General features: G+C 52.2%; 1 protein-coding gene across 11 annotated transcripts in view; it reads right to left on the reverse strand.

The window, feature by feature from the left end:
• Crtc1 (CREB regulated transcription coactivator 1) overlaps positions 1–24,784 on the reverse strand; it is a 57,351-nt gene extending 32,567 nt beyond the window's left edge. For 2 of the 11 annotated variants that reach the window (XM_011242310.3, XM_011242309.3), the window contains exon 1: positions 24,515–24,713. In XM_011242310.3, coding sequence (XP_011240612.1) covers positions 24,515–24,640 — 126 coding nt within the window. In that variant the 5' untranslated portion in view covers positions 24,641–24,713. Of the gene's footprint in view, positions 1–24,514 lie in introns of all 11 variants that reach the window. The other 9 variants (XM_006509704.3, XM_006509699.4, XM_011242311.3 and 6 more) reach the window with 9 other exon arrangements.
• Between the last annotated feature and the right edge of the window lie 1,798 nt (positions 24,785–26,582).

Consider the following 26,582-nt stretch of genomic DNA (forward strand, 5'->3'; position numbering starts at 1 on the left):
CACTATCTCTGGAGGGTGATGGGCTAGAAGGAAGGTTAAAGCATTTCAGAACTCTTATTAAAAGTAGGTTTTCAAAAAACCAAAAAAAAAAAAAAAAAGTAGATTTTAAAAAAAATTGAAGACTACACAGGTATTCCAAGTTTGGTGGGGCCAGGCGTGGTGGTGGCCTTTAATCCCAGTACTTGGGAGGCAGAGGCAGGCGGATTTCTGAGTTCGAGGCCAGCCTGGTCTACAGAGTGAGTTCCAGGACAGCCAGGGCTACACAGAAAAACCCTGTCTCAAAAAACCAAAAAAACAAAAACAAAAACAAAAAACCCAACCAAGTTCAGTGGAGAAGTTTCTAGAAGAATTAGCAGACTCTCATAGCACCCCCAATCAGAAAGTGACCTAAGTATGGGAATTTTGTGTCCACAGAATTCCTGACACCCAACCCAAACAGACACCAAAGGGCACTGAGCCAGCCCTGGGAATTGGCTCTCACCTTAACCCAGGAATCACCTTGAGACTATATTATAAAACATATATCTTAGCTAGGTATAGTGGTGCATGCCTTTAATACCAGCACTTAAGAGGCAGAGGCAGGTGGATCTATGAGACAGAGGCTAGCTGGGTCTACAGAGAGAGTTCCAGGAAAGTCAGAGATACACAGAGAAATCCTGTCTCAAAAACAAAACAAAACAAAACAAAACCATGTATTTTATTCTATTTTTAATTACATGGGTGGGTGGGTGTCTGTGTGTAGGCATGTGCACATGTCTGAAGATACCAGAAGGGGGCACTGTAACACCTGGAGCCTGAAGGAATCCAGGTTCTCTGCAAGAACAGTGCTTACAATTCCTAAGTCCTGCGCCATCTCTCCAGCCCCCTAATTAAGGACTTCAGTTCTGCATAAGGTCACAGCCCCTGCCTCTGGAGCATGAAGACACATTGCTGGGGAGACACAGTACAGTCTACTCCCCTGATGGACAACTCACGCCTGGGAAAGAGGCATGCCTGCCAAAGAGACATGGCCTGCCTAGCTAGGAGGTAGCTAAGGTGGTGGTGGGGCTGTTTTATAGGGGGCCGGGGGACCCCCCCCTCCCACTGCAGATGGAGCACCTCCCCAGGTGGACAGCTCAGTGGAGGCATCCCTCTGGCTAAACTCCCTGGGATGGTATGACCAGCGCGTCATAAAAAAGCCACCTCTGGCCTTGTATGGAGCCACTCTGGGTATCTCCTGGGGAAAGGACCTGGCAGGCCCCATTTTCCCTAGGAGATCTGAGCAACCCCACGCCCACTATCCCCTCCTAGACTCAATGTTCAGATGGAGTGGCCTTGGGCAGGCCAGGACTGCTTGTAGTCACCATGGCAACAGGCTGGCCTTGTAAAGATATTAAAGAGAGCAGGCCAGCTGACACTGGGGCTCTGTCCTGTGCAGAGAGTCTAGTAGGAAAGAGTAGGAGGGGAAGGCTACGAAAGGGATGTGTGTTCCCTGCACGCTCAGCTTTCCCTTCCACTGGCTTGGCCCTCTGCTCTTTCCAGCCTCATAGCCTTGCATCAGATAAGCCAGCAGCAGCTACCTCAGGGCTTCTGCATGGAAACCAGCAAGGGGCATGGCAGTTGACTAGAGCTCCATGGAACTCTCCATTCCTCAGTTTACCATCTGAACCTCCTTAACAGAGGGCTATCTCCTGCTTGCTTGTCACCTCCATGGTAGCCAGGAAGAGAGCCTGGAAGAGAAGCAGGGCTTGGCTATGCAGGAAAGCAGCTAGAAAAACACTTGCAGGATTATCCAGAAGAGCTGCTCTCGGGACCTCAGGTGGGGACACAGCTGCTGTGCCTGGACAGGGCAGCTGCCCCTCTGCTAATGGCTGAAATGGAGAAAGAGGCTCAAAGACTAACCCTGGCCTTCCTAGTGTTAGGGCAGCATGCACCCCAGGAGAGGCCGATAGCACACAGTCCTGGGGGGCCCCACCCTTGGGCCACCTATCCAGAGTTCTCTGAGAGGGAGAGCTAATCTCCCTGGATTCTAAAAGCACAGCAGGAGGCAGCAAGCTCAGGGAAAGTTGGAGGAGCTGCTGAAGTGCAGGAGGGCAGGGACAAGGGCCTTGGGGGGAGTGTGTGCAAGGGCAGGGACCTAAGACAGCACTGAAGCCACGCCTAGATAGAGACTGGGACTCCTTCCCCACTACATCGGACACCTTGACTGCCTCCCCTGCCCATGCTGCCCCAGCCCTGTCACCACCCACGTCCCCAAGCTCTCCCGGAGAGGTACCATCTGCTCCCTACAGCTAAGCTCTTAGATTCCACAGAGCCAGGCTGTTGCACTGTCATGGCCTCACACGAGGATTTCAGCTCACCTAGGTGGAGCAGAACCAGCCACCAGGCAATAAGGACTGGCTTGCTACAATCTCCAACAATGGGAAGAGAGGGCTCTAGCGTGGCAAGGAAGATGGGGACAAGAACTGTAACCTCTCATCCAATCCACTCCTGTGGAGAGGGTTTGTGTGCCCCTATTCTAAGACTTTGAAATACCTGATCTCTAGATTCTTCCCCTCTCTGCCGTGGATGGGAGTCAGGACCCATACGAGCCATTGAGGACTGAAGGCAGGACCCTATGCTCAGCAGGGCGTGGGGACCAGCACTCAGGCTCTCATGTGCTCACCCCAGCCACCCACCGTCTCCTTCTCTGCTCCCTTGCAAGTCTAAAGGAAGATGCCTGAGCCAGAGCCAGGATATGTTTTTCTCACGTGCCCTACATGCCTGACGGACCCACCCGAGCACAATCCAGTAACCTAGAGCACCCGAGGTTTAAGTGTGGCAGTGATGAGGGATTGGCAGGGGCAGCCTGGTGCAACTACGGACAGTGTGCGAGGGGCTCGGGCCAGTCCCTCCTCACCCTGGCAGCCCCAACCCTGCTTCCCATCTCTCTAGATGTTCTGGACATTTCTCGGCCCCACAGCTATACAAGATGTGGCCTTTCAAGTCTGGCTTCTGTCATGTCCTGTGTGTTTGGGGTCCATCTGGCTCACTGCATGCCCCAGGAGGAGCACACAGCGTCACTGTTTATCTATTTCTCAGATGACTGACACTAGGCATGCTTTTCTATCTTTTGGCGGTTGGGAATAATCTGTGAACCTAAGTATGCAAGTGTGCGCTGGAGCCCCTGCCTACAGATCCTAGCGTACACCTGGAGGAGTGGGAGCTGACTCGCTGCACACCAGGGGGGGAGCTGTGGCGCTGCCTGGCAGTTCTGGGCTCCCTGGCTGTGGCGTCTTCCCCGGCAGCTGCATGTGTCAAACTCCCACAAGCTCGAAGCTTCCAGCCTCACCTCCTCCCCAACACTTGTTCCTTTTTGGGTCTCTTTGTTTTCGCAGTGCTGGGGGTGAAGCCTAAGACTAGAAGCACACTAGACAAGTGCTCTGCCCTGACAGGATCTCAGACTCTAAGCTTCCTGCCCTGCATCTGAACATTGGGGCTACAAGTGTGCACCAACCACTAAGCTCAACTTTTATTTTTATGATTTCATTTAAATTGTCTTAATTGTGTGCACGAACCACACCTGTTTGCAGGAGTGCACAGGGCCAGAAGTGTCGGATTCCGAGGTCCCTAAAGACATGCTGGGAGCCAAGCTCAGGTCTGTGCAGAGCAGCGGGTACTTCTATTGCCTGATTGATCATGTTTTTTTAGATAGTCTCATATAACCCAGACTGGCTCTAAGCCCCTGCTGCAGCCTCCAGTGCTGGGATGACAGGCATGCACTACTACCCAGTTGATCTTCATACTTTTGATTCTGAAAGAGCCAAAGGTTCCAACTCTTATATTTGGGGTTTTTTTTCCAATTAAAAAATTATTTTATTTTTGAGACAGGGTCTTACTATGTAGCTCTGGCTATTCTAGAACTCAATATGTAGACCAGGCTGGCTTTGAACTCAGAGATCCACCTGTCTCTGTCCCTGAGTACAGGGAATAATAAGCCACCATGTTTGTATCATTTGGGTTCTTATCTCTGCTCTGCTGTGTCACCAGGATGACCTGGTACACTGAGGGCACTCTGCCCTCAGAAGGGAACAATGCCCAGGTTGATAGAATACATGGAGGAGGACACAGGCATGCAGATTCCAGGCTGAGTCAGCACAGCCCCCGTGGGCCTCTGGCCTCCCCCATCTCTCCAGCCCACTATAAACACAGACTCCGTACACAAGCACGGCGGAGCCTCGGAATGCTTTAATCAGGCTCTGTAGCCGCTGCCAAATTTCCAGACCCGGGAATGAGCGGGTCTGTGGCGGGCGGCGCCGGCTGTTTCTCCAGACGGTGGTGGAGGTTGGACACAGGCACTTGGACCCAGAGCTATGACGGGTCCCTTGGGGTCTGTGCAGAACAGCTGTTTTTGTGGGGCCCTCATTCCTCCATAGGGTACCCCAGCCCTTCCAATTGGCCAAGTTCCAATTCCTGAGTGGGGTCTCACAAAGGGAAGAGACATTTCTGAGTCTTTGGTTTCCAGTAAGGGAAACTGAGGCACCAAGGGGCCACAGGTCAGAAAGGAGTCTCTGTTAAAGCCAGCTTGTCCCATGAGTCAATGGGAGGTGTCTTGGGCATTGGGCACACACCTTTAATCCCAGCACTCTGGAGGCAGAGGCAGGCAACTCTCTGTGAGTTTGAGGCCGGACTGCTCTACAGAGCAAGTTCTAGGACAGCTAGGGCTATACAGAGAAACCCTGTTTCAAGAAACAAAAACCAAACCAATCTAAACAAAAAAACCTAGCTGTGCTGGAGACTGGAGCTGGAGCTCAGTAGGTGGAATGCTTGTAGCTAAGTCACAGGATACTCATCAAGTACGCACAAAGCCCTGGATTCTGTTCCTAGCACTACATACAGCAGGTATGGTGGCACGAGCCTGAATCTCAGGAGATGAAGGCAGATGATCAGGGATTTGAGGTCATCCTTGGTTTCACACAGTGAGTCAGCCTGGGTTACATGAGAGACCCTGTCTCAAAAACAATGAAAATGTGGAAAGCCTAGAATACCCACATACCTCAAGTCCTCAGGGAAGCAGCACCAACAGCCTGCTAAGACCAGGCAGAGCCCAGAGGTGTCAGGTCTTCCTGCGGGAGTGCACAGCACTGGGCCCTTCTGTGCTGAGCTGAGGGCTTGACCAGCTGCCGCCCACTCCTGGCTGGGCTGGGCCCTGCCAGGCTGGTTAAGTATGGGACACTTACTGGGTTTAAGCTCTGTGCTTGAGTCACGCCCCATGTAAGTAGGGACCTACGATGGGAGGCAGCAGGAGGCTGTGGGGCAGGTGACCGACCACACAGGGTCTAGTTACATAGCCTAGGGTGAACAGGCTTGGGGACTGTTCACCCCCTCACTTCACTAAACAAATTTGTGCCCTACCAAGAAACTCACACCTACCTAAACCTCTAAAGGTAGCTGCATTAAAAACTGGGGTCTCTGCCGAGTCAGCTAAAGGTCTGAAACATGAGGGCTGGACCTAAGGAGAGGGATGTGGCCAGAAGCCAAGGGATGATAAGATGGTCAAAGCCACAGCAAAGGCAGATAGAGAATGGAGCCCTGTGCTGCACACCACACATCTGTGACCTAATCTCGTTATGCTGTGGGTTCAGCAAAGGCCCAGAGCGTGACAGGGGAGGCAGACAGTCGCAGGAAAGAGGCTGAGGACCCTGGGAGATGCGCAAGGAAGATGGCTGGGCAGTGGCGAGCAAGAGCAGCAAGAGCTGGCCAGGCTAGCTCCACGGGTAGCCAACATGGAGGGGCCAGGAGGGTGTGCTAGACCTAGACCATGACAGTGCCAGGAGCTGTGAGGGCCTGGAGGGCTGTGGAGTCAGGGAGCTGCCATGGCTGGACCCTAAGGAACTGAGGCTCTCTGCCTACAGACTGGCCTGCTATGTGCTGTGGACAACCGTGAACGTCTGCATGCCTTAGTGCTAGGATGACAGGCATGACGCTACACTTACCCCCTCCCCTGTGTGTGTGTGTGTGTGTACGTGCGCATGTGCATGAGTGTGCTTCTGTGTGGAGGACAGATGTCAGCCTCGAGTTTAATTCCTCAAGAGACATCTACCTCGTTTTCGGGAAAAAGCATTTCTCACAAGCATGGAAGCAAGGTCTCATGTAGCCCATGCTGACCTTGAATTCATAATTCTCCTGCCTCCACTTCCTGAGTGCTGGGGTGACAGGTGTTTATTACTATGCCAGACAGCAGGTTTTTTTTCTTTTGTTTCCTTTTGGGGTACTGGCATGGACCATAGGAGGATATGGGCAGTGGGGCTGAGAGGAAGCTGGGTAGCCTCTCTGAAGATGCAGACTTTTCTAGAAGGTCTCTGTGGAGGTCGCTGGGACATAGGAAGGCCCAGCCATGGCCAGACTGAGCAGAAAGAGGCAGTTGGGCATCAGCTGAGGATGGGACAACAGACTTGTCCAGGAAAAATTATGGGCAAGTCTTCAGAGCTGAGCCTCCTCCCTGATGGGCTCCAACTCTAGAACTCATTGCAGAGGGGAGCAGAGCAGAGCTGCTGGCGGCCCAAACGAGCATTTCTGTGTGGACGCAGGCTGGCCGGGTGTGGAAAGGTCGGCCTGGGTGGCTCCTCTAGCACTGCCTGCCGAGTTAGTTGTGAGGTAGTTTGTGCCCACAGTAGCCACAGAGCCACACAGCTTCCTGCGTCCCCTCCCGGATCTTTATCTATTGTTTCTACATTTGTTTACTTGTTTAATGGAGCTGGCATGGGAGGTCAGAGGAGAACACGGTGGAGTCACCTGTGACCCTGGGGACAGTGCTCAGGTTGGCAGGTTTGGTGGCAGGAGCCTCTGCTGGCTGCACCATCTGGTCAGGCCCCTATCCCGTCCCCCTTTTAAGACGGGGTCTGTCACTGGTCTAGAGGTTCCTGGTTAGAGTAAGTGTACGGGCCAGAAAGCTCCCCAGAGCCTGCTGTCCCCGCTTCTCTCTGCTGGGATCACACACGTGTCATCTTGCTTGACCTGGTGCCATGCAGCTTCCTGAGTGCTGGGATGGGAGGCATGCACCACCACCACATGCCCGACCTGTCCTCTCACACTGGGACTCTCTGACAATCCGTGACACACAGTGTGAGCTTCCAGTCCCCAACCGGTCTTCCGGCAGGGAACACCTCACAGGCTCTGTTCTCTCCTTCCAGAGTTCCAGCCAAGGCATAGAGCTGTCTACAGGACAGAGACAGGCTGTGCCCCACTCTCCAAGGTTGTGCCTTGGAGTTCTGGCACCCAGAACTTTTGTGTGTGTGTGTGTGTGTGTGTGTGTGTGTGTGTATGAGTGAGCGCGCATGTGCAGGTATGAGGAAAGACACAGCCCCTCTGACTATAGGAGGCCAGGACTACAGCCAGGGCTACTGTGAGCTTAGCAGCAGTGTGTGAGTCGCTGTGTTTTAGAAATCATATTCCAAGCTGGTAGTGGTGACACATCTGCCATCCAGCACTTGGTGTGGAGAAAGGAGGCTCAGGAGCTTAAGGCCACATTTTTGCCTACAGAATCCAAGGTCAGCCTGGGCTACATGAGACTGTCTCCAAAACAAACAAATAAAAAGGGGGGGGGACCCTTCAAAATACAAATAAGAATTAAAACTGTAGTCATAGTCAGGTGTGGTGGTGCATGTCTTTTAATCCTAGCACTCAGAGGCAGAGGCAGGAGATCTCTGTGAGTGTCACGCCAGCCTGGCCTGCACACTGAAACCCTGTTTAGCAAATCAACCAAAAACCAAACCCAAACCTGACACTCCCACCTGCATAAGCAGAACACTACTGGGACAGATGCTCTTCAAATACACATCGTTAGGTAAGGGACTCTGAAGGGAGAAGAGATGGGGACAGCTGGCTGTGTGAGAGGTGGGAACAGCAGGCTATGTTGGGGGGCAGCAGGCTATGCTGGAGTGGGGGACAGCAGGCTGTTTCAGAGGTGGGAACAGCAGGCTATGTCAGGGAGATGGAAGGTTATGTCAGATCAGGGGACAGCAGGCTGTGTCAGATAAGGGGACAGCAGGCTGTGTCAGAGCAGTGGGGGCAGGAGTAGTAGGCTATGTCAGAGGTGGGGATAGCAGGTTGTGTCAGGGGGAATGGTAGGCTATATGGGGGGGCGTGGCAGGCTACGTCAGAGGTGGGGATGGTAGGCTATGGTCACAGTGCAGACAGAAAAGAGTGCAATCCTGCTGGCCCAGGGCACTGACAGCCACCTGGGGCATGGAAGTACCTCCTGGCCTCTACAGCAAGCAAAATGGGGCATGGAAGTACCTCCTGGTCTCTGCAGCAAGCAAAGTGGCTGACCTGTGGTCAAAGATTTGTCTCCTGAACCGGAACTTCACACACACAAACACACACACACACACACACACACACACACACAAACACACACACACACAGAAAGAGAGAGAGAGAGAGAGAGAGAGAATATGTGTGTGAAATGTGACTATTTGAATACATGCAAGTGTGTATGTACACATGTGGGATGTGTGGAAACATGTTTGCATTTGTGAGTATAAGCATGTAGATGTGTATATGGACACGTGTTACATGTGCATGCATGTGCATGTGCATACTGCACTGAGCAAAGGGAGAGTGAATGGTAACTGCACTGATCTGTGCTTTAGCTCCCTGTGTTCTGAAGCATGTGTGTGTGTGTGTGTGTGTGTGTGTGTGTATGTACATGTGTGCATGCATGTGTGTGAGTCCCTGTACCTCAGAGAGCCAAACTCTGCAGCAGTTAAACTAAATCCTGCCTGGAAAGAGTACCATGATGCCCCAATTGGGGTAGGGGTCCCTGAAGCCAGACCATGCCAGGCTGATCTCACCTCAAACTCAGCAATGCACCTGTATCTGCCTCCAAAGGCTAGGATGAAGGTTCTGCACCACCGTGCCCAGCCCCAGGCCAAGTTTGAGAGGTGCTCAGGTAAGGGCATCTAGGTGCAGGAAGAGGAAGTGGTGACGTCCCCCACCCTGGCAATACAAAGGACTTCTTTGGACAGTGGTCCCCACACTGCTATATCACCTCACTCTGGTCATGGCTGAAACTGGCCTGGTGCTCCTCCTTATGGCGTCCCTGAGGGGTGATGGAACCACAGGGAGATAAAACAAAGTAGAGATGGCCTCATTACCATGGTCCGAAATAGCTAGAATGCTCCGTATTTCAGGAGTTCTCAGTGGTTATGTAAGAACCCAGGGTTAGGGGTGGGGCTGCGACCCCATGAGAACCTCACACTCAGACTTCTGCGGGCCCTGTGTGTTCCAGGACTCAAGACCTGGCCAGGTGGGATCTGGCCTGCGTTTGCCCACAGCACATCCTGGCAGGCAACCTTGTGAAGCTCATAATGGAGGATGATGAGAACGGCATCCACACTGGGCAGAGAAGGCAGCTCAAGCCACACAGCCAGGCCTGAGACAAGAAGAGATGCCCAGCCGGGCAAAGTAGTGCACACCTTTAATCCCAGCACTTGGGAGGCAGAGGCAGGTGGATTTCTGAGTTCGAGGCCAGCCTGGTCTACAGAGTGAGTTCCAGGACAGCCAGGACTATACAGAGAAATCCTGTCTCGAAGGAAAAAAAAAAAAAGAAGAAGAAGAAGAGATGTCCAGCACCCAAGCCCCCCTATTCCCAAGCCTTCCCACATCCCCGAGCTCTCCTTGGGCTCCCAGGACAATGTCAGTCTTTGGTCCCAGCCTGTGCCGTCCTGACACCCAGCTGTCTACACAGCCTTATTCTAGGCCCACCCTGGCAGGCCATCCTACCTTGTCACTGCTGTGGTGACCATGCCATCACTGCTGTGGGATACAGCTCAAATGCCCTCACTATCCTTTTCCTTTCTGCAACACCAGTAGGTTTCTGTTCTATTTAAAATGAAACCAACTTGCTCAGAACTTCAACAAATAAAATCTAAAATGATAAGCATCCCATTCCCAAGGACAAGGAGACACTGAACACATGCTCATGGCGGCGTGGCAAACAAGCAAGGAAGGGAAGGCCAGTCTCCATCAGCAGTGTGTGACTAGGAAGGGACTGGGCTGTGGGAATATTGCTCAGTCCTGAAAAGAGATGTGGCTCTGACATACCACAACAAGGACACACCTAGACAACAAGCCACTGAGTGTCAGAAGCCAGAGACTAGGACCACAGTGTGTTATCCCAAGGATGCAAACTATCCACTCAAACCCTCATAGCAAGGAAGTATATCAGGGGCTGCTATGGACTAGAATCAAAGTGACTGCTAACAGAGAAAAGCTCTCCTTTTAGAGGTATGGAGTGTTCCAGAACTATGTGTAAGTTAACAGCTGTACTGCAACATAGTGTACTCAATGCCACAGAAAATAGGTTGGAGAAGCATGATCAAAATTAGCAAATAGAAAAATGAGATTCAAACCCAGTCCTGCCCTGGGGCTGATGGAACCTAGATGTCTATGTGAGAAGTGGGGGTGGGGTGGGGTGGGGGTGACTCAGGGGTGGAACCCTGCCTAGAATCTCCGGGGCCCTTAGTTCAGTCTTCAGCAGCATCAAAAAAGGAAAAGAAAATCTTCATCAGGTCCTCGTGCAGTGAGGTGACCAGAGGAGCCTAGACTTTGCTATGCTAGCACCATTTAACTTGAAAGCCAACATGGTCCCATGTCTCACATGGAAGAGGGCCTTTTACTGGTGACAAGGACACTTAGCCACCAAAGGTCCCCTACCAGGAAATGTCTGGAACTTCCCAGCCCACTTCCAAAAGGAGACATGATGGGTTCCCATCAGCCAGGGTGGCAAGGGCTGATGCCCACTGGGCACTCTTCTCCTCCTACCATGTGGGTTCTGGGGATCAAACTCCTGCTGTCAGACTTGGCAGCCTTTACTCACAACGCTGCCTTGCTCCTTAATTAATTTTTGTTTTTGTTTTTCAAGACTGTGTAGCCCTGGCCATCGTGGAACAAGCTCTGTAGACCAGGCTGGACTCAAACTCAGATCTGCCTGCCTCTGCCTCCGAAGTGTTGAGATTAAAGGCATGTACCACCACTGTCCAACTAACCTAAATTATTTTTAAAAATTAACTTACATATCAGAATAGTTGGCTTCCACCATACCACTGGTGGCTGGAACGGCTGGGGCTTATCAGTTAGCTCCCCACTAACACTTCTGGGAATGGAAGCAATGGATCCCCTATACTCTGGGCTGAGGTGACCCAGCAGTTGCAGGTTCAGGTCAGCCCCAGTCAGAGCCAAGACCCAGTGGAATTCAACCCCACTCAGAGCTATCTCTAGCTTTCCCTTGAAAACTGTCCTTCTGGGACAGGACAGCACACAGAGTAAGGGTTGGCATGAAGACCAAGCTCAGGCTCAAGCAGGAAGTTCACCAGCAGCAGTGTCCAAGAAGACAGCGCTTGTAGAGGCTCTAGGGCAGGCCCAGGTCAGAGCCAGGCCTGACCATGTGCTTTTTCAGGAGTTGAGGACACCTGCCACCAAACTTGCCACCAATTCCTAGAACCCACAGAAAGGCAGGAAAGAACTGACTCCACAAACTTCCTCCACATGAGCACCACAGTGCAGTAGCCCCCGCTCCCCCTACAACCCCCAAACCACAGACACACACAACTGTGCTAAATGAAAAGGCAGAGTGGAAGGGCCATGGGGCTCTGGAGAACTGTTCAGAGCTCTCATGGAGGGAGGCCCAGGGCCTCTTCTGAACCCTTCAACAGCCTTTTTGATTCTTTAGGTGGCCAAACAGGAAGCAGAGAAACACACAGCGCCCAGCAGGGGAAGCAAGCTCACAGCTCACAGCTCACAAAGCAACTGTAGGGCTGAGCAATGGGACAGGCACAAGGTAGAAGATAGCTCCCATTTGAGGAACTAAACAGAAATACACAGGAAAGAGCATGAGTAAAGGACCTGGGGTCACAGGGTGAGTATGCTGTGGAGTCACTCCATAAGCAAGGAGGTGGTGGCAGTCAGCTCTGGACCACAAGAGCCCAAGCCACAGGAGGTTCACCCAATGAGACCTAATGAGCCCTCAGCCAGGCCTCTGGCAGGGATGAAGCCCAGTTAAATGTAGACAAATGGGAGGGAGGTTCCCAGGTACAGAGATGCCTGCCCAGGGAAGCAAGGCTACAGAGACCCGCCTTCCCAGGGAGGCAAGCCTCTGCAGGCTCTAGGGTCTCAGTCTCTGTCACCCACACAGGAATTCCCTGTCCTCTAACAGCAATGCCTCTCTCTCCACACCCAGGCTTTAACCTGGGCCTCGAGGCTACACCCCAGAGAGTCCTGAAGGCCCAGAGCTATCCCTGCTTGTTCTCTGGGACAGTAGATGGCACCTGCTATGGACTGGCCATTGCCATAAGATGAAGGACTTGTACCAACATATGTTAAGTGTTGCAGACAATTAGTTCCTAATTATCCTCTGACTTCTACATATGTGGATGCGCCCAACAAATAATCATTAAAAAAAAAAAAAAAGCCTTAAAAAGTTAAAGGCTTGCCTTTAATCCCAGCACTTGGGAGGCAGAGGCAGGTGGATTTCTGAGTTCGAGGCCAGCCTGGTCTACAGAGTGAGTTCCAGGACAGCCAGGGCTACACAGAGAAACCCTGCTCGAAACAAACAAAAAGTTCAAGGCCTCTTGCTCACTTGCTCTTCCCTCCTTGCTCCTGCTCTGTCTCCTTGCCCTGACTCCCTCCCTTCCCCTCTCTCCATGTGCTCATGGCCAGCCTCTTCTCCTCTTCCTCCTCCTCTTCCTCCTTCCTCCCCTCCCCTCCCTGCCTCTACTACCCTCTTAACTCCCCTCCCCATGCCCTGAATAAACTCTATTCTATAGTTCAAAAAAAAAAAAAAAAGGTAAAGGCACAGGGGTGAAGGCCTTTAATTCCAGCGCTCAGGGGGCAGAAAAAGGCACATCTCTTTAGTCCGAGGCCAGCCTAGTCTACAGAGTGAGTTCCAGGACAGCCAGAACTAACCAGAGAAACTCTGTCTCAAAACAACAAAGACAATCAAATAACCAACCAGTGTAGAACCAACAGGAAAGAACACTCTGGTGCCAAGACACTGGGTGGGACAGAGCAGCTTCTTCAAAGGGTTCTGGGAAAATAGCATTTTCCACAGAGGGAAAGGAATCTAGACAGCGTTCAGAATCCACACTCCAAGACCTGAGGTAGAACCTAAGTGCAGCCGTCTCGGAAACTGCAGATCTTTGAGGCAGGCTGGCTAGCCAGCATCTCAGGAGTGCAAGAGAAATAAATTCAGGCTCAGCAGCCATTCTTGGACACCAAACTCAAGCAATTAAAACAAACAAACAAAAAACACCAAGAATTGGAGTTTGTCAAAAAGCATAAACATTCATCAAAAGGTCCCCTGGATGGGGTGAGAGAAGGCTCATTCCTACAGAAAGGGAAGAGATGTGCTTGCAACTGACCCCACAGTGCCACCAGGAAAAATGGGACCCTATCAAACTCCTGGCGTGACAGTGCAGAGTGGTGCAGATTTAAGCTCTAGGTTGTGCTGTTGCAGGCTGGTGATGGCAGTCAGAAGGCTGAGGCAGGAGAATTGCCACAAGTTCCAGGCCAGCCTGGTCTACAGAGCTGAGACCCTGTCTCATGAGGCTGAGTGTGGTAGGGCACATCTCTGACCTCAGCACTTAAGAGGCTGAGCATCTGGAGTCTTAGGTCAGCTCCCAAACCAAACATACTGCTTTCACAGAGGGGAAACCGAGGCCCAGGTGGGAATGATCACTTTAGAGTTATATTTAATGGGGTGCATACCCAGGGCTGGGGTGGTCTCAGGCAGGCGCCCTCCCAGGCAGCCCCATGGCATGCATCTGTTTGCAAAGTTACCGCTTGGCCTAGAAGACCTGAGTTGCCGGAGGGTGTGCACTCAACCAGTAACCACACCTGCCTGACAGCACCCAGAGCACATCAGGGAGCAGGGTGCTCTTGAGCCATGGACCTCTCTCATTAGAAAAGTCAGGAATCTGTCCCCAAGTAGATACACACTGCACCCCTGCTGAGTGCCTGCTGGTTACACCTGCTGAGTGCCTGCTGAATACACCACACACCTGCTGAGTGCCTGCTGAATACACCACATACCTGCTGAGTGCCTGCTGGTTACACCTATGAGTGCCTGCTGAATACACCACACCTGCTGAGTGCCTGCTGGATACACCACACCCCTGCTGAGTGCCTGCTGATTACACCTGCTGAGTGCCTGCTGAATACACCACACACCTGCTGAGTGCCTGCTGAATACACACCACACACCTGCTGAGTGCCTGCTGAATACACCACACACCTGGTGAGTGCCTGCTGGATATACCACACCCCTGCTGAGTGCCTGCTGGTTACACCTGCTGAGCACCTGCTAATTACACCACACACCTGCTGAGTGCCTGCTGGTTACACCACACCCCTGCTGAGTGCCTGCTGGTTACACCTGCTGATGCCTGCAGAATATACCACACACCTGAGGAGTGACTGCTTAGTACATCATACACCTGCTGAGTGCCTGCTGGATACATCACACCCCTGCTGAGTGTCTGCTGGTTTCACCACACCCCTGCTGAGTGCCTGCTGGTTACACCACACCCCTGCTGAGTGCAGCCTGCATCTGTTAAAGCACACCCCATGCTTTCTAAGCCAGCCTGTGCCTGCTGAGTATACTTTGTCTGGATATCATGCACCCGCTGAGTGTCCCCCAGCTGCCCGGCAGCAGCACACAGAGTCATTGGTGCTGAACTGCTCTCTCCTCACAATGGCTGACAGAGGCATGCAACCTCGCCTCACTCTCCAAAGAGGGTGCAGAGCTGAACAGGACAGGAGACAGCCTACCACGCCAGCAACCAGGCCTGCACACACCCTACACCCTCTTCCCAGGAGCAGCAGGCTGCTGCACCTCACTTGCTCCTAGCAAATACTAAATGTTGCAGGGGTTTCCTCATTTGTCCATCCAGGGACACACAGTAACACCTGGTTGGGACGGGCACCCACCTGAACAGGCCATGCTGGAGGGGCAATTTAAGAGGAGTGACAGCGCTGTCCCTAGCCACAGCTGCTCATCTGCTCCAAGACAGGCCTCCCAACCAGCCAACACCCAAGCAAAGAGCCCTACTAACTCATGGCTGCCACAGCCTTAGTGCTCAAGCCCTCCTCCTTACCTGCCACCCCTCAAAAATTTGCACCCTTTCCTGCAGCTAAGGAAGACACAGGAAGAGACACTGCCTGACAAGTGACCTAGAGGCTCCACATCCAGCACAGCACGCACACGGAGCAAATGTGAGGATGTACAGGCCAGGGCAACTACCACGCATCAGTCACTGAGTGCACGGTGGTCAGTCCACACAGTGTGTGACGTGAGTATGTGTGCTGGAGTCAGTCCTCACAGTGTATGACCTATGTGCCGGGGTCAGTCCTCACAGTGTATAATGTGTGTGTGTGTGTGTGTGTGTGTGTGTGTGTGTGTGTGTGTATGTGTGTGTACCGGGGTCAGTCCTCACAGTGTATGATGTGTGTGTGTGTGCCAGGGTCAGCCCTCACAGTGTATGTGTGTGTGCTGGGGTCAGCCCTCACAGTGTATGTGTGTGTGCTGGGGTCAGCCCTCACAGTGTATGTGTGTGTGTTGGGGTCAGCCCTCACAGTGTATGTGTGTGTGCTGGGGTCAGCCCTCACAGTGTATGTGTGTGTGCTGGGGTCAGTCCTCACAGTGTATGATGTGTGTGTGTGTGCCAGGGTCAGCCCTCACAGTGTATGTGTGTGTGCTGGGGTCAGTCCTCACAGTGTATGTGTGTGTGCTGGGGTCAGTCCTCACAGTGTATGCATGTGTGCTGGGGTCAGTCCTCAGTGTGTGTGTGTGTGTGTGTGTGTGTGTGTGTGTGCTGGAGTCAGTCCTCACAGTGTATGACCTATGTGCCGGGGTCAGTCCTCACAGTGTATGCATGTGTGCTGGGGTCAGTCCTCAGTGTGTGTGTGTGTGTGTGTGTGTATGTGTGTGTGTGTGTGTGCCAGAATCAGTCCTCACAGTTCTGTGTTAGAAGGTCAGGGACACCAGGAGAGACTCAGGTTAGAAGCCCGGTTCCTACACTTGGAGTCACAGGCCTTTCACCTAAACAACCCAGGTTGTGATGGACGCCTTCTGGGAGCCATCACTAAAGGAGCACCTCCAACTCCACACCAACCCCAATCTCTCACACTGACCATCAGTACAGGAGCACCTCCAACTCCACACCGACCCCAGTCTCTCACACTGACTGTGCTCTGCTGCCTTCCTTGCTCCTGTTACCACTTGCCTACTTCCCTCCAGCCACCATCACTGTGAAGCCTCCATCTTGAGAGCCATTTCCTTCATGCATGGGTTCTTGCAGACTGGCATACTCTGCTGCAGCCGGACAGGCTGGCATGCTCTCAAACCATATGATATGAAAGAAATCACTCTCACTACTGGGTCAGTCTGGCTTGCCCAACTCACTCTGTGACATGTGCTCTCTGAGTCTCATGCTCCTGTCACAGGGGTGCTACTGGAGACATAACATTGGCCATGGCAAGCTGCCGGGTCTCACGCAACCATGGTTTCTGCATGGCTTGTATATACATGTCCCAGGCACTCAGAGCCACACTCCTCTCTCCAGTTGTGACTGCACAACATCCCCAAGGGAGGCTCAACTTTGGGTGAGTTCGCCACTCCAAAGCCATGGGGTGGGGGGGAAGGCTGCCATGCTGCCAAAGCTGGTCTGAAACCCACAATCCTCCTGCCTCAGCCTCCCAAGCAATGGGATAGGAAGGGCAGCACTGATGGGTGCTTGGTTAGAGTCTCAATATGTAACCAAAGCTGAGTTCTAAGTTGCAGCCATCATCCTGCCTCAGTCCCTTAGCTCAGATTATACCCATGAGGCACCACTCCTGGTGCTGAGTTCTGGGGGTCATTCTGTGTGCTGCACACATGTATCTATGGGCATACCGAATCTACAGGTTGACACTAAGCATTTCCTCAATGGCTCCTGGCTTGGTTATTACTCTCTTAGGAAACTACAGCTCCCTGGGCAGCAACAGAAGGGGATCAGAGGCCCAACAGGACCAAGCAGGGACCATGAGGAACCAAGGCAGGAGTCACAGGCATGTACTGCTCATTTGCCCCCAGGGATGATGACAGGGAAAGAACACACACACACAGGGGTGGGGCCCCAGGGATGGTGATCAGGAAAGAACACACAGCTCTTCCACCCAGAGCTACATATACAGCTTCTTCCACAGATGCTATGATCAAACGCTTTACCAGTAAAGTCTCATGTAGCCCAGGCTAGACTCAGACTCACTCACTATGTAGCCAAGATGGACACTGGAATGCCTGATCTCCCTGCCTCCCCTTCCCAAGTGCAGGGATGACAGGTGTACCTAGTGGTTGTGGTATTTCACCCCACCTTGATGTCACATGAGGTCAAGCTGAAACCACAAAACTATCTACTGAAACCCACAGCATAACTCAGTTAAGTCTGCCTAGCCTCACACAAGGTATCAGAGGCCCACGGGGACCAAGCAGGGACCATGAGGAACCAAGGCAGGAGTCACAGGTATAGACTGCTCACTGTTCCCAGCGCGCACACACACACACACACACACACACACACACACACACACACAGAGGGGTGGTGTAGAGGAGAGAAGGAGAAAGGGGAGAAAAGGAGAGAGACATGGTTTATAGAGAATGCTTGCCTAGTGCCACTTTCCCAAGGTCAGTGGTCAGTTGGTCACCAGTAGAAGGCTCATTCCCTCTTCCACTAGGGTGAGATAAGCAGAGGCCCACAAAGTTCTGAGAAGATCAGATGAGGAACTGTTTCATTTGGGGTCACCAAAGCTGAAATGCAGGGGTGCTGATGGGGCTTAGTGAAAGAGTATGGAGCCGAGCTCCTTCAGAGCACCCTGCCAGCACATGGTTGGGAGGGGAGACATGTTTCACCACCAGCACTGCACGCAGGAGTACCCAGCATTACCTGCTGACTGTGTGAACGTGGGCACCTGAACTAGAGTCAACTCTCTGAGAGTCTCTTGCCCTGGCCACCTGCTGGACTAACTCGGGCACACGTTCTGTGCAACCAGCAGTGGATACGGACTGTGGAAAAAAGAGCTGCAAGCTAAAGCTCCAAGTAATGGTGCCATGGCCACCACCAGAACTGTGTGACAAAGAACGAAGGCAGGCTCTACCTCCTGAAACCAAGTCCTCAATGAAAGACATCACCTTGCTGAACCACCCGGGCTCCTCACTGGGGGATTTAGGCAGGGGCTCCACCTCTGAGCCATGCCCCCTGTCGTTCACTGGGGATTCTAAGCAGAGATCCACCCCTGAGCCACACCCCCAGCCCCTCACTGGAGGACTCTAGGCAGGGGCTCCACCCCTGAGCCACACCCCAGCCCCTCACTGGAGGACTCTAGGCAGGGGCTCCACCCCTGAGCCACACCCCAGCCCCTCACTGGAGGACTCTAGGCAGGGGCTCCACCCCTGAGCCACGCCCCCTGTCCTTCACTGGGGATTCTAAGCAGAGCTCCACCCCTGAGCCATGCCCCCAGCCCCTCACTGGAGGACTCTAGGCAGGGTCTCCATCCCCCCCTAGATCCCTGCCATGCTGCCATTCTTGCTTGTCTGTTTTGGCATGTGGTCTGGCCATATAGCCCATAACTGACTTTTTTCTGCTTATTTATTTGTTCTGTATGTTTGTGAAAAGGTGTACCCACGCCAGTGTGTGTGTGTGCTAGAGAGCAATATGCAGGAGCTGTTACTTCTACCATGAGTTGGCTACATTTATATCAACTGACATAAACTATCATCATTTTGGGAAAGGGAACCCCAATTGAGAAATGCTCTTCCTGTAGACATTTTCTGGATTGACAATTGATGGAGGCAGGCCCAGCCCATTGTGGGTGGTGCCATCCCTGGGCTGGTGTCCTGGGTTCTATAAGAAAGCAGGCTGAGCAAGCCAGAAAACAACACCCCTCCACAGCCTCTGCGTCAGTGCCTGCCTCCAGGGTCCTGCCCTTAGTTCCTGTCCCCTCTCCTTCGATGATGGAGGGGTTGAGAATTTTAAACAGAAATAATCCCAACTCCCCAAGTTGCTTTTGGTTGCGTTTATCACAACAGAAACCCTAAAGCACACCCATAGTCCATGGCCAGTAAAGTCACCAGAATGGTAGCACTTTCCCCACTGGAACATCTGGCCTCATACTGTCTGTATGTCCTGGGGTCCAGGGCTGCAGAGATGCTGTTGCAGTTAAGAACATTGCTGTTCTTAAAGAGGACCCTCATGGAAGTTCACAACTGTCTATAACTCCAGTTCCAGGGATCCAAAGCCCTCTTCGGACCTCCTCAGGAACCAAGCATTCAAATGATGTACATGCATACATGCAGACAAAACACAGCATACATAACATAGAATAAATGAAAAATAATTCAGTAAATAATGTTTTAAGTGACCAAGAGGGCCAGGTATAGTGGCACAAACATTTAATCCTACTGGGGAGATAAGAGGCAGATATCAGAGTCCAAGGCTAGCCTGGTCTATAGAGCAAGTTCTATGCCAGCCAGGGATGCACAGTGAGACTCTGTCTGCACACTGTGGCTTGGAAGATAGGCCAGCTCAAGGACCAGAGATGAATCTTCAGCATCCACATAAGAACCTAGGTGTGCTCACATGTTCCCAGTCTCAGAGCACAAGGGATGAGAGGATAGCTGAAGCTTACTGCCCAGCAGCCCAGGCCCAGGCCCAACAAGGGCCCCAGAGTAAACAGAATAAGATGGAGGTGACAAAGAGGACACCTGAGTCCCACTCTGCCAATGCCTGCATGTACACACACTCACATGTACATAGGCTAATGTGTACACACGTGTACCCCACACACCATACACCACCTGCTGTCTCTCTCTGCCCACACTCACATGTACACACACACACACACACACACACACACACACACACACACACACACACACACACAAACACACACACACACCCCTCTGTGGAAGCCTGCAGCATGGCTCACACCTGTCACCCTCTCACAGGATTCTGAGGCCAACCAGGCTATAGAGTGAGTGAGATGGCTCAGAACTCAACAGAAAATGACACAGCTGTAAAGTGACAGGGATGCTGTCCTCCAGGGCTGGGGACACCCCAGGTGGGCATTCTTCTGCCTATTCTTTGTATGTGGTGCCTCCCAGCAGCTGCTGGCTGTGTCCCTGTCCTCGCCCGCCTCTGTTTTCACACAAATGGATCACCATGGTCCTGTGTCCTGTGGTGTCTCATCCTCTTTAATTTATTTAGTTTTTTTGTTTGTTTGTTTGTTTGTTTTGTTTTGTTTTGTTTTTTTGAGACAGAGTCTTATATACCTGAGGCTGGCCTTAAACTCCTGAAGCTAGATGACACATGCACTCGCCCGTGCCAGCCACCTCCTGTTTTCGGAAGGTGCCACGGCCTCACCAATCCCATCTACAGAGTCCTTTCGCCAACAAAACTCTCTCTGCCAGGTCCTGGGGCTGAACATGGACAGATGGTTTTCACATGCTTACAGCTACCCACAACCTAGAGGGGCTTCTAGAAGGCAGGACAGTGATGAGGGTGGCACCCCTATCTTCTTGAAAGCAGCTTGGGATATTTCCTCTGCAGAGGTCACAGATGGCAACAGACAGCCCTGGTAGCAGTACAAGATAAAGTACCAAAGGACCAGCTAGATGGCTTAGCAAGCATAAAGATGATTCCTTCCAAGTTCGGTGACCTGAGTTCAACCTCTGGGACACACATGAGAAAAGGCAAGAACCAATTCCAGCAAGCTGTCCTCTGATCTACACACACATACACACACACATAACAAATATTCCAACCCCTATTTTCAGCAAAGCCACCCCTGTCACAGGTAAAGCCAGAATGGCACCCCTCAGCCCAGGCAGGGCTAGCCTGCACTACTGATTCTGTAAGAGAGGGCCTCAAATACTTGGCCTCTAGGATCTTCACGCTTCAACCTCCCAAGCATCTGGGACAACACACAGGTGCCACCACACCTAATAAATAAGGATGCTCTATGGCCCAGCTCCTGTAGTCCAAGATACTGAGTATCAGCCACATCAGGAACCCAGTGTTTCAAGCCAATGGCCAACAAGTGACACATATGCTACTCCCACCAGCAAGGCCATCCCACCCTCCTTCCTTCTATGTCTAGAAAGTTCTGCTAAGAAGAAACTCCAGACGGCCCACTGCTCAGGCTAGCCCTCTCATCTGCACCCCCACATGGCCCCAGTACAGTCTCCAATGGCCCTGCTGTCATTCCATGTGGCATAGACACCCGTGTTTAGGGTACTGTCCCCAAGGGGCTGAGAGGAGAGGATCCCACATGTCCAGCAGACAGAATGATCTGGCGCCACCAGGCCATCTGACACCTCAAAGGGGACGAAGTGACAGAGGGACAGGCACAAGCTGGTGGACCCAAGATGTGCGATAACCATTAAGGGGGTCATCAAGATGACTCAGCAGGTAGAGGGTGAAGGAAGGGGCTTGCTGCCAAGCCTGGTGACCCACCTGTGACCTCTGGGACCCACATGGTGGGAAGTGACCATTCCTACAAAGTTACCATAGCACAGGCATAATTCTCAGCATCAATCAAAATGTAGTCACTTAAAGAAAAAAAGAAACATTCAATAGGTAAATTTTATTATGCTTTTACTTTTGTGTGCGCCCATGAATGTGCATGTGTGTGTACATGTGTGTAGAGACAGTCCAAGCTCAACCATGTGTGTGCATGTGTGTAGAGACAGTCTGATCTCAGGCACTGTTCTTTAGGAGCCTTCACCTTGCTTATTTTTCAAGATAGGCTTTCTCTATGTAGCCCAGGCTATCCTGAAACACCCTGGGTAGACAAGGCTGGCCTCAAACTCACACAGACCCACCTGCCTCTGCTTCCCGAGTGCTAGGATCAAAGATATGCAACTACCATCATGCCTGGCCAATTTTAATTTTTACATTATGGCTAGTGTGTGTAGCTGCATGTGAGTTCAGGTGCCCTTGGAGCTGGAGTCACTGGCAGTGGTAACCTGTCTGCTGTGGATGATAGGAAATGAACTTGAGCCCTCAGCCAGTGCAGTTACCACTGAGCATCTTCCCAGCCCACTGAGTGGCTAGCAAGGCTGGGGTGGACAGGGCCTGGAGATCATCCTGGCTCAAGTGAACGTTCGGTCCTTGGGCTTTTTGACATGCACTTCACCTTACCACACCATGACCGTAGCAGGCCCCCACTTTTTTTTAATTGCCTTGCTTTACAGCCTAAGCTAGCTTTAAAGACCTCAAACTCACAGTGATCCTACTGCCTCAACCTTCAGACTGCCGAGAGACAAGCATGTGCTACCATATTATATATATTTTGAACTCAAGCTATTCATGGGACACTGTACATACAGAAACCAGAGGACAAGTTTCAGGGGTCAGTTCTCTCCTACCAAATGGGTCCCAAAGACTGAACTCAGGTCCTTGGGTTTGGCAGAAAGCACCTTTATCCAGCGTTTATCATCTACCTTTATCACCAACCTGCCTCGTTCTTAATAAGAAATGGGGCATGGGCAAATGCTACATGGATGGTTTGAGCATGGAGACCAACTCCACTAAGACAGAGAGGGCTGTGATCCCAGAACAGCCGTAAGCATAGGGAGGGGATGTGGCTAGGCTGCCTGAGGGGCCAATCTCCTCTAGGGCAATGAAACAGTTCTGGAAGAGGGTGGTATAGGTTATATGATTCAAAGAAGCTGGTGAGCGCCACTGGTCACACACACAGACCTTCCTTCTCAACTACATTCCAATCAGGCTGTTCCATCCTTGCAGAACCTCTAAGGGCTCAGGAAGTGCAGGCAGGAGCATCCAAAGGCATCCTCAGCTCCTCAGTGAGATCAAGGCTCATCTGTGCTACACGAGGCCTTGCCTCAGTCACCTCCTCCACATCATTCACTCTCAATCCCAGGAAGAAACCAGATGTCCATCAAAACGTCAACTATGAAACTCTTTGTTCTGGTTACACTGCAAACATTTGACACCAACTGTATGCAGACACCTACTATGTGCTAGAAACAAGAAGCAAACTCAACTGCCCTGTAAGTAACACAGGGATGGTAACACTTTTTGTTTGTTTTGGTTTGGCTTTTGGAGACAGGATTTCTCTGTGTAGCTCCTGCTGCCCTGGAACTCACTCTGTAGACCAGGCTGGCCTTGGACTCAGAGATCATCCTGCCTCTGCCTCCCGAGTGCTGGGATTAGTTGTGCACCACCATCTCCACCCGGCAGATGATACACTGTTTATTTGTTCATTCATTGCCCTTTCTCAATGCCTTTCTCAATACACTGAGGGAGAACATGCCCCCCTTCACCCCCCTCCCCCGCCCCGAGGGCTTTGGGGACAGAGTCTGATTGAAAGTGAGAAAACCACCACATTCAATCACTCACTTTCGCCTACGATGCCACAATCTTGGAGAAACAAGCAACTGACTATAAGATTACCTGACCCAAAGGTGCCCACTGATGAATCCAAGCCTCATGTAAGTACCCCTGGCAGGTCACATGGGACTCAGAACCCAGGTCTGAGGGTGTGCAGAACATGCCACACACCAGCATCACCTCCTTCACCCTTGAGGAAAGTCTGATGACACACACTTGACATGGAAGGATAAGGCTCCGCATCCACTCCACTTGGCCAAGAACCTAGCAAGGCCAGCTATGCCTGTCAAATGGCCCAGCCACCCAGTCTGTTGGCAGCTGTTCCCTGTCATGCATGGGAACCAAGCAGCCACCTCTATGCTGACTCCAAACATGGAGGAGGGATATCCTCAGCTATCCAGGAGGGATAACATCTCCTTCACGGCAGAAGTAGGAGTACCAAGGAAGGCACAGGTGACAATGATACAGTATCACCTCCTCCTCAGGTGCCAATGGAGTGACAACTGTGCCCTCAAATAACGATGAAAGGACCCCTTTCCTTTAGGTAACAATGAAGGGTGACAACCGTCCACTCAGGTAGCATTAATGGAGACCTGTCCACTCAAGTAGCATAAAGGGTGACAACTATCCCCTCAAGGTAGCAACAATGGGGCCACTTATCCACACAGATAACACTAAGGGAACAACTCTCCCTGAAGGTAGCAAAGATGGTGGCACCTATCCCACCAGGTAGCAATGAAGGGTGACACCTGCCCCACCAGGTAGCAATGAAGGGTGACACCTGCCCCCTCAGGTAGCAATGATGGAGTCGTAGGTCCTACGAGGTAGCAATGATGCAGTCCCTGTACCATCAGGTAGCAATCAGGGGGGTGACACGTGTCCATTCTGATAGCTATGATGATGGCACATGTCCCCTCAGACAACAATAATAGATGACACCAGTCCACTCAGGTAGCTGCGATGGGACCACCTGTCAAGTCCAAAGAGCAATCTCGCGAGCAGCCGCTCAGCGCTGTGGCGGCGTGGGGACACCTGCGGCGGCCGCAGCCCCGCCCCCGCGTCTCTTCCTCCTCCCCTCCCTCCTCCCCTCCCCTCCCCCGCGCTCTCACCCGCGCGGCCCGCGTCAGGCTCAGGTCCTTCATGACCTCCTCGAAGGCCGCCGTCTCCTCCGCCTGCTTCTGGTTGTGCAGTGCGATCTTCTCGCTAAATTTCCGCGGATTGTTCGAAGTCGCCATCTTCTCGCCGCCTCCTCCTACTCCTACTCCTCCTCCACCTCCTGGCCCCCCCCACTCTCGGGAGCCACCGCGCAGGCGCCGGCCGGGCCCACGGCCGGAGAGAACGCGCAGGCGCAAGCACGGCCCAGAGCGTGGCGCCGGCGCGCGGGAGAGGCGTGTGGCGTTGGGGTGAACACGCCTGCGCGTGCCTGGGCAACGCGTCGGGAGCCTGGGAGGGGCGTGCCTACGCAGGCGCACTGCAGTGCGCGTGGTTCGCTGGACAGCGGTCCGGGTCCTGTCCCATCAGCGAGGGACTTGAGTGGCAGAGGACACGGCAGAACTGATGCCTGCATTCACTGGACTCCAGCATTCGCTGAGGACTTGTTGGCGCGCCTGCTGTATTCCAGGGCACAGGCATGAACAGAGTGGGCCCTGGGCTACACAGCCGGGGAAGGGAGCAGACTTCCTACCAGGAATTGAGCAGGGGTCCCAAAGTACAGTTCCTGGGCAGAGCCTGACTTGGCACACAGAAGCCGGGGTTCGGTCCCCAGCAATACACACACACACACACACACACACACACACACACACACACACACACACCACACTTATAATAAAGTTTCAAATGGGAGAAATGTGCTGCGCCTTCTAAGAAAAAAGACAGTACTGGCCATGATGGTACGACCAGCTGGAGCCAAGGGGATGGGGAATTCAAGCCACCCTTACCTGTAGAGTGAGTTCAAACCAGCCTGTGACACAGGACACGGAGAAAAAAAGACAAATGGGGGGGGGCTCTCTGGAAAGATGGAAAGATTGCTCAGAGACTAAGGGCACCTGCTGTCCTCGAGAAAGACCTGACTTTGTGATCCCATGGAATAGCTCATATGCCCTTGCAACTAAGGTTCTAGAAATCCAACGCCCTCTTCTGGCCTTGGCAAGAAGTTAAATATACACATAGCATGTGCACACACACACACACACACACACACACACACACACAGAGATACATAGATAAATGTTTTAAATTTAAAAATATTGCCAGGCAGTGGTGGCACACACCTTTAATCCCAGTATTCAGGAGGCAGAGGCAGGCAGACTTCTGAGTTCCAGGCCAGCCTAGTCTACAGAGTGAGTTCCAGGACAGCCAGGACTACAGAGAAACCCTGTCTTGAAAAAAAAGAAAGAAAGAAAAATTAGAGAGCTAAGGTCAGGCATAGTGGCACGTGCCTTTAATCCCAGCAGAGGCAGGCAGTTCTCTTTGAGTTCAAGGCCAGCCTGGTCTACAAAGCGATTACCCAGTCAGGGCTACACAGAGAAACCCTGCCTCAGAAAAAAAAAAAAGAAAAGAAAAGCAAGCAATAAATAAATAAAAACAAATAGAGCTAGAGAGAAGGCTCCGTTATGCTAGCATTTGCTGTACAGGCACACACATTAAAGTTTGGCGTGGCCATTGAGTGCTGCAGATAGGGGACTGGCCAATCACTCTACTGAAAGGGGAGCCTCACGTTCCATTCAGTGGGATGCTCTGCTTCACATGAAGAAGTAGAAGGGATCAGAAAAAGGCACACATGTCTGTGGCACACATGCACACACACACACATGCTGTGCTGAAGGAGACTGTATGAAACCCAGACCACACAGAGGAAAACAGAGCCTCAAGGTGGTAAGACTTTGAACTGTGTGAAGCTGGAGACACAGGCCTTTCCGCTACTGGGGCCATTGTGTCCTTCCAAATTTACTTAGGTCCATCTTTCCTACCTGGCAATGCCTGAGACCACCATCTCTGCCAGGAAGAGGGGAGATGGGACACACTTCTGTCTACCAGCTAGTTCTCACTATTGTCCTGAGAGGTCAAAGGCACAGACAAAGCCTACAGCTGCCTGGAAGGGGGACCCCTGGCTATAATTGGGCTCTGACTGTGATCCTGGCTGTCTCCCATGGCTTTAGAAGGCTTTAGTGAAAT

The sequence above is a fragment of the Mus musculus genome, chromosome 8 (assembly GCF_000001635.26).
Source record: "Mus musculus strain C57BL/6J chromosome 8, GRCm38.p6 C57BL/6J".
Classification (NCBI taxonomy): domain Eukaryota; kingdom Metazoa; phylum Chordata; class Mammalia; order Rodentia; family Muridae; genus Mus; species Mus musculus.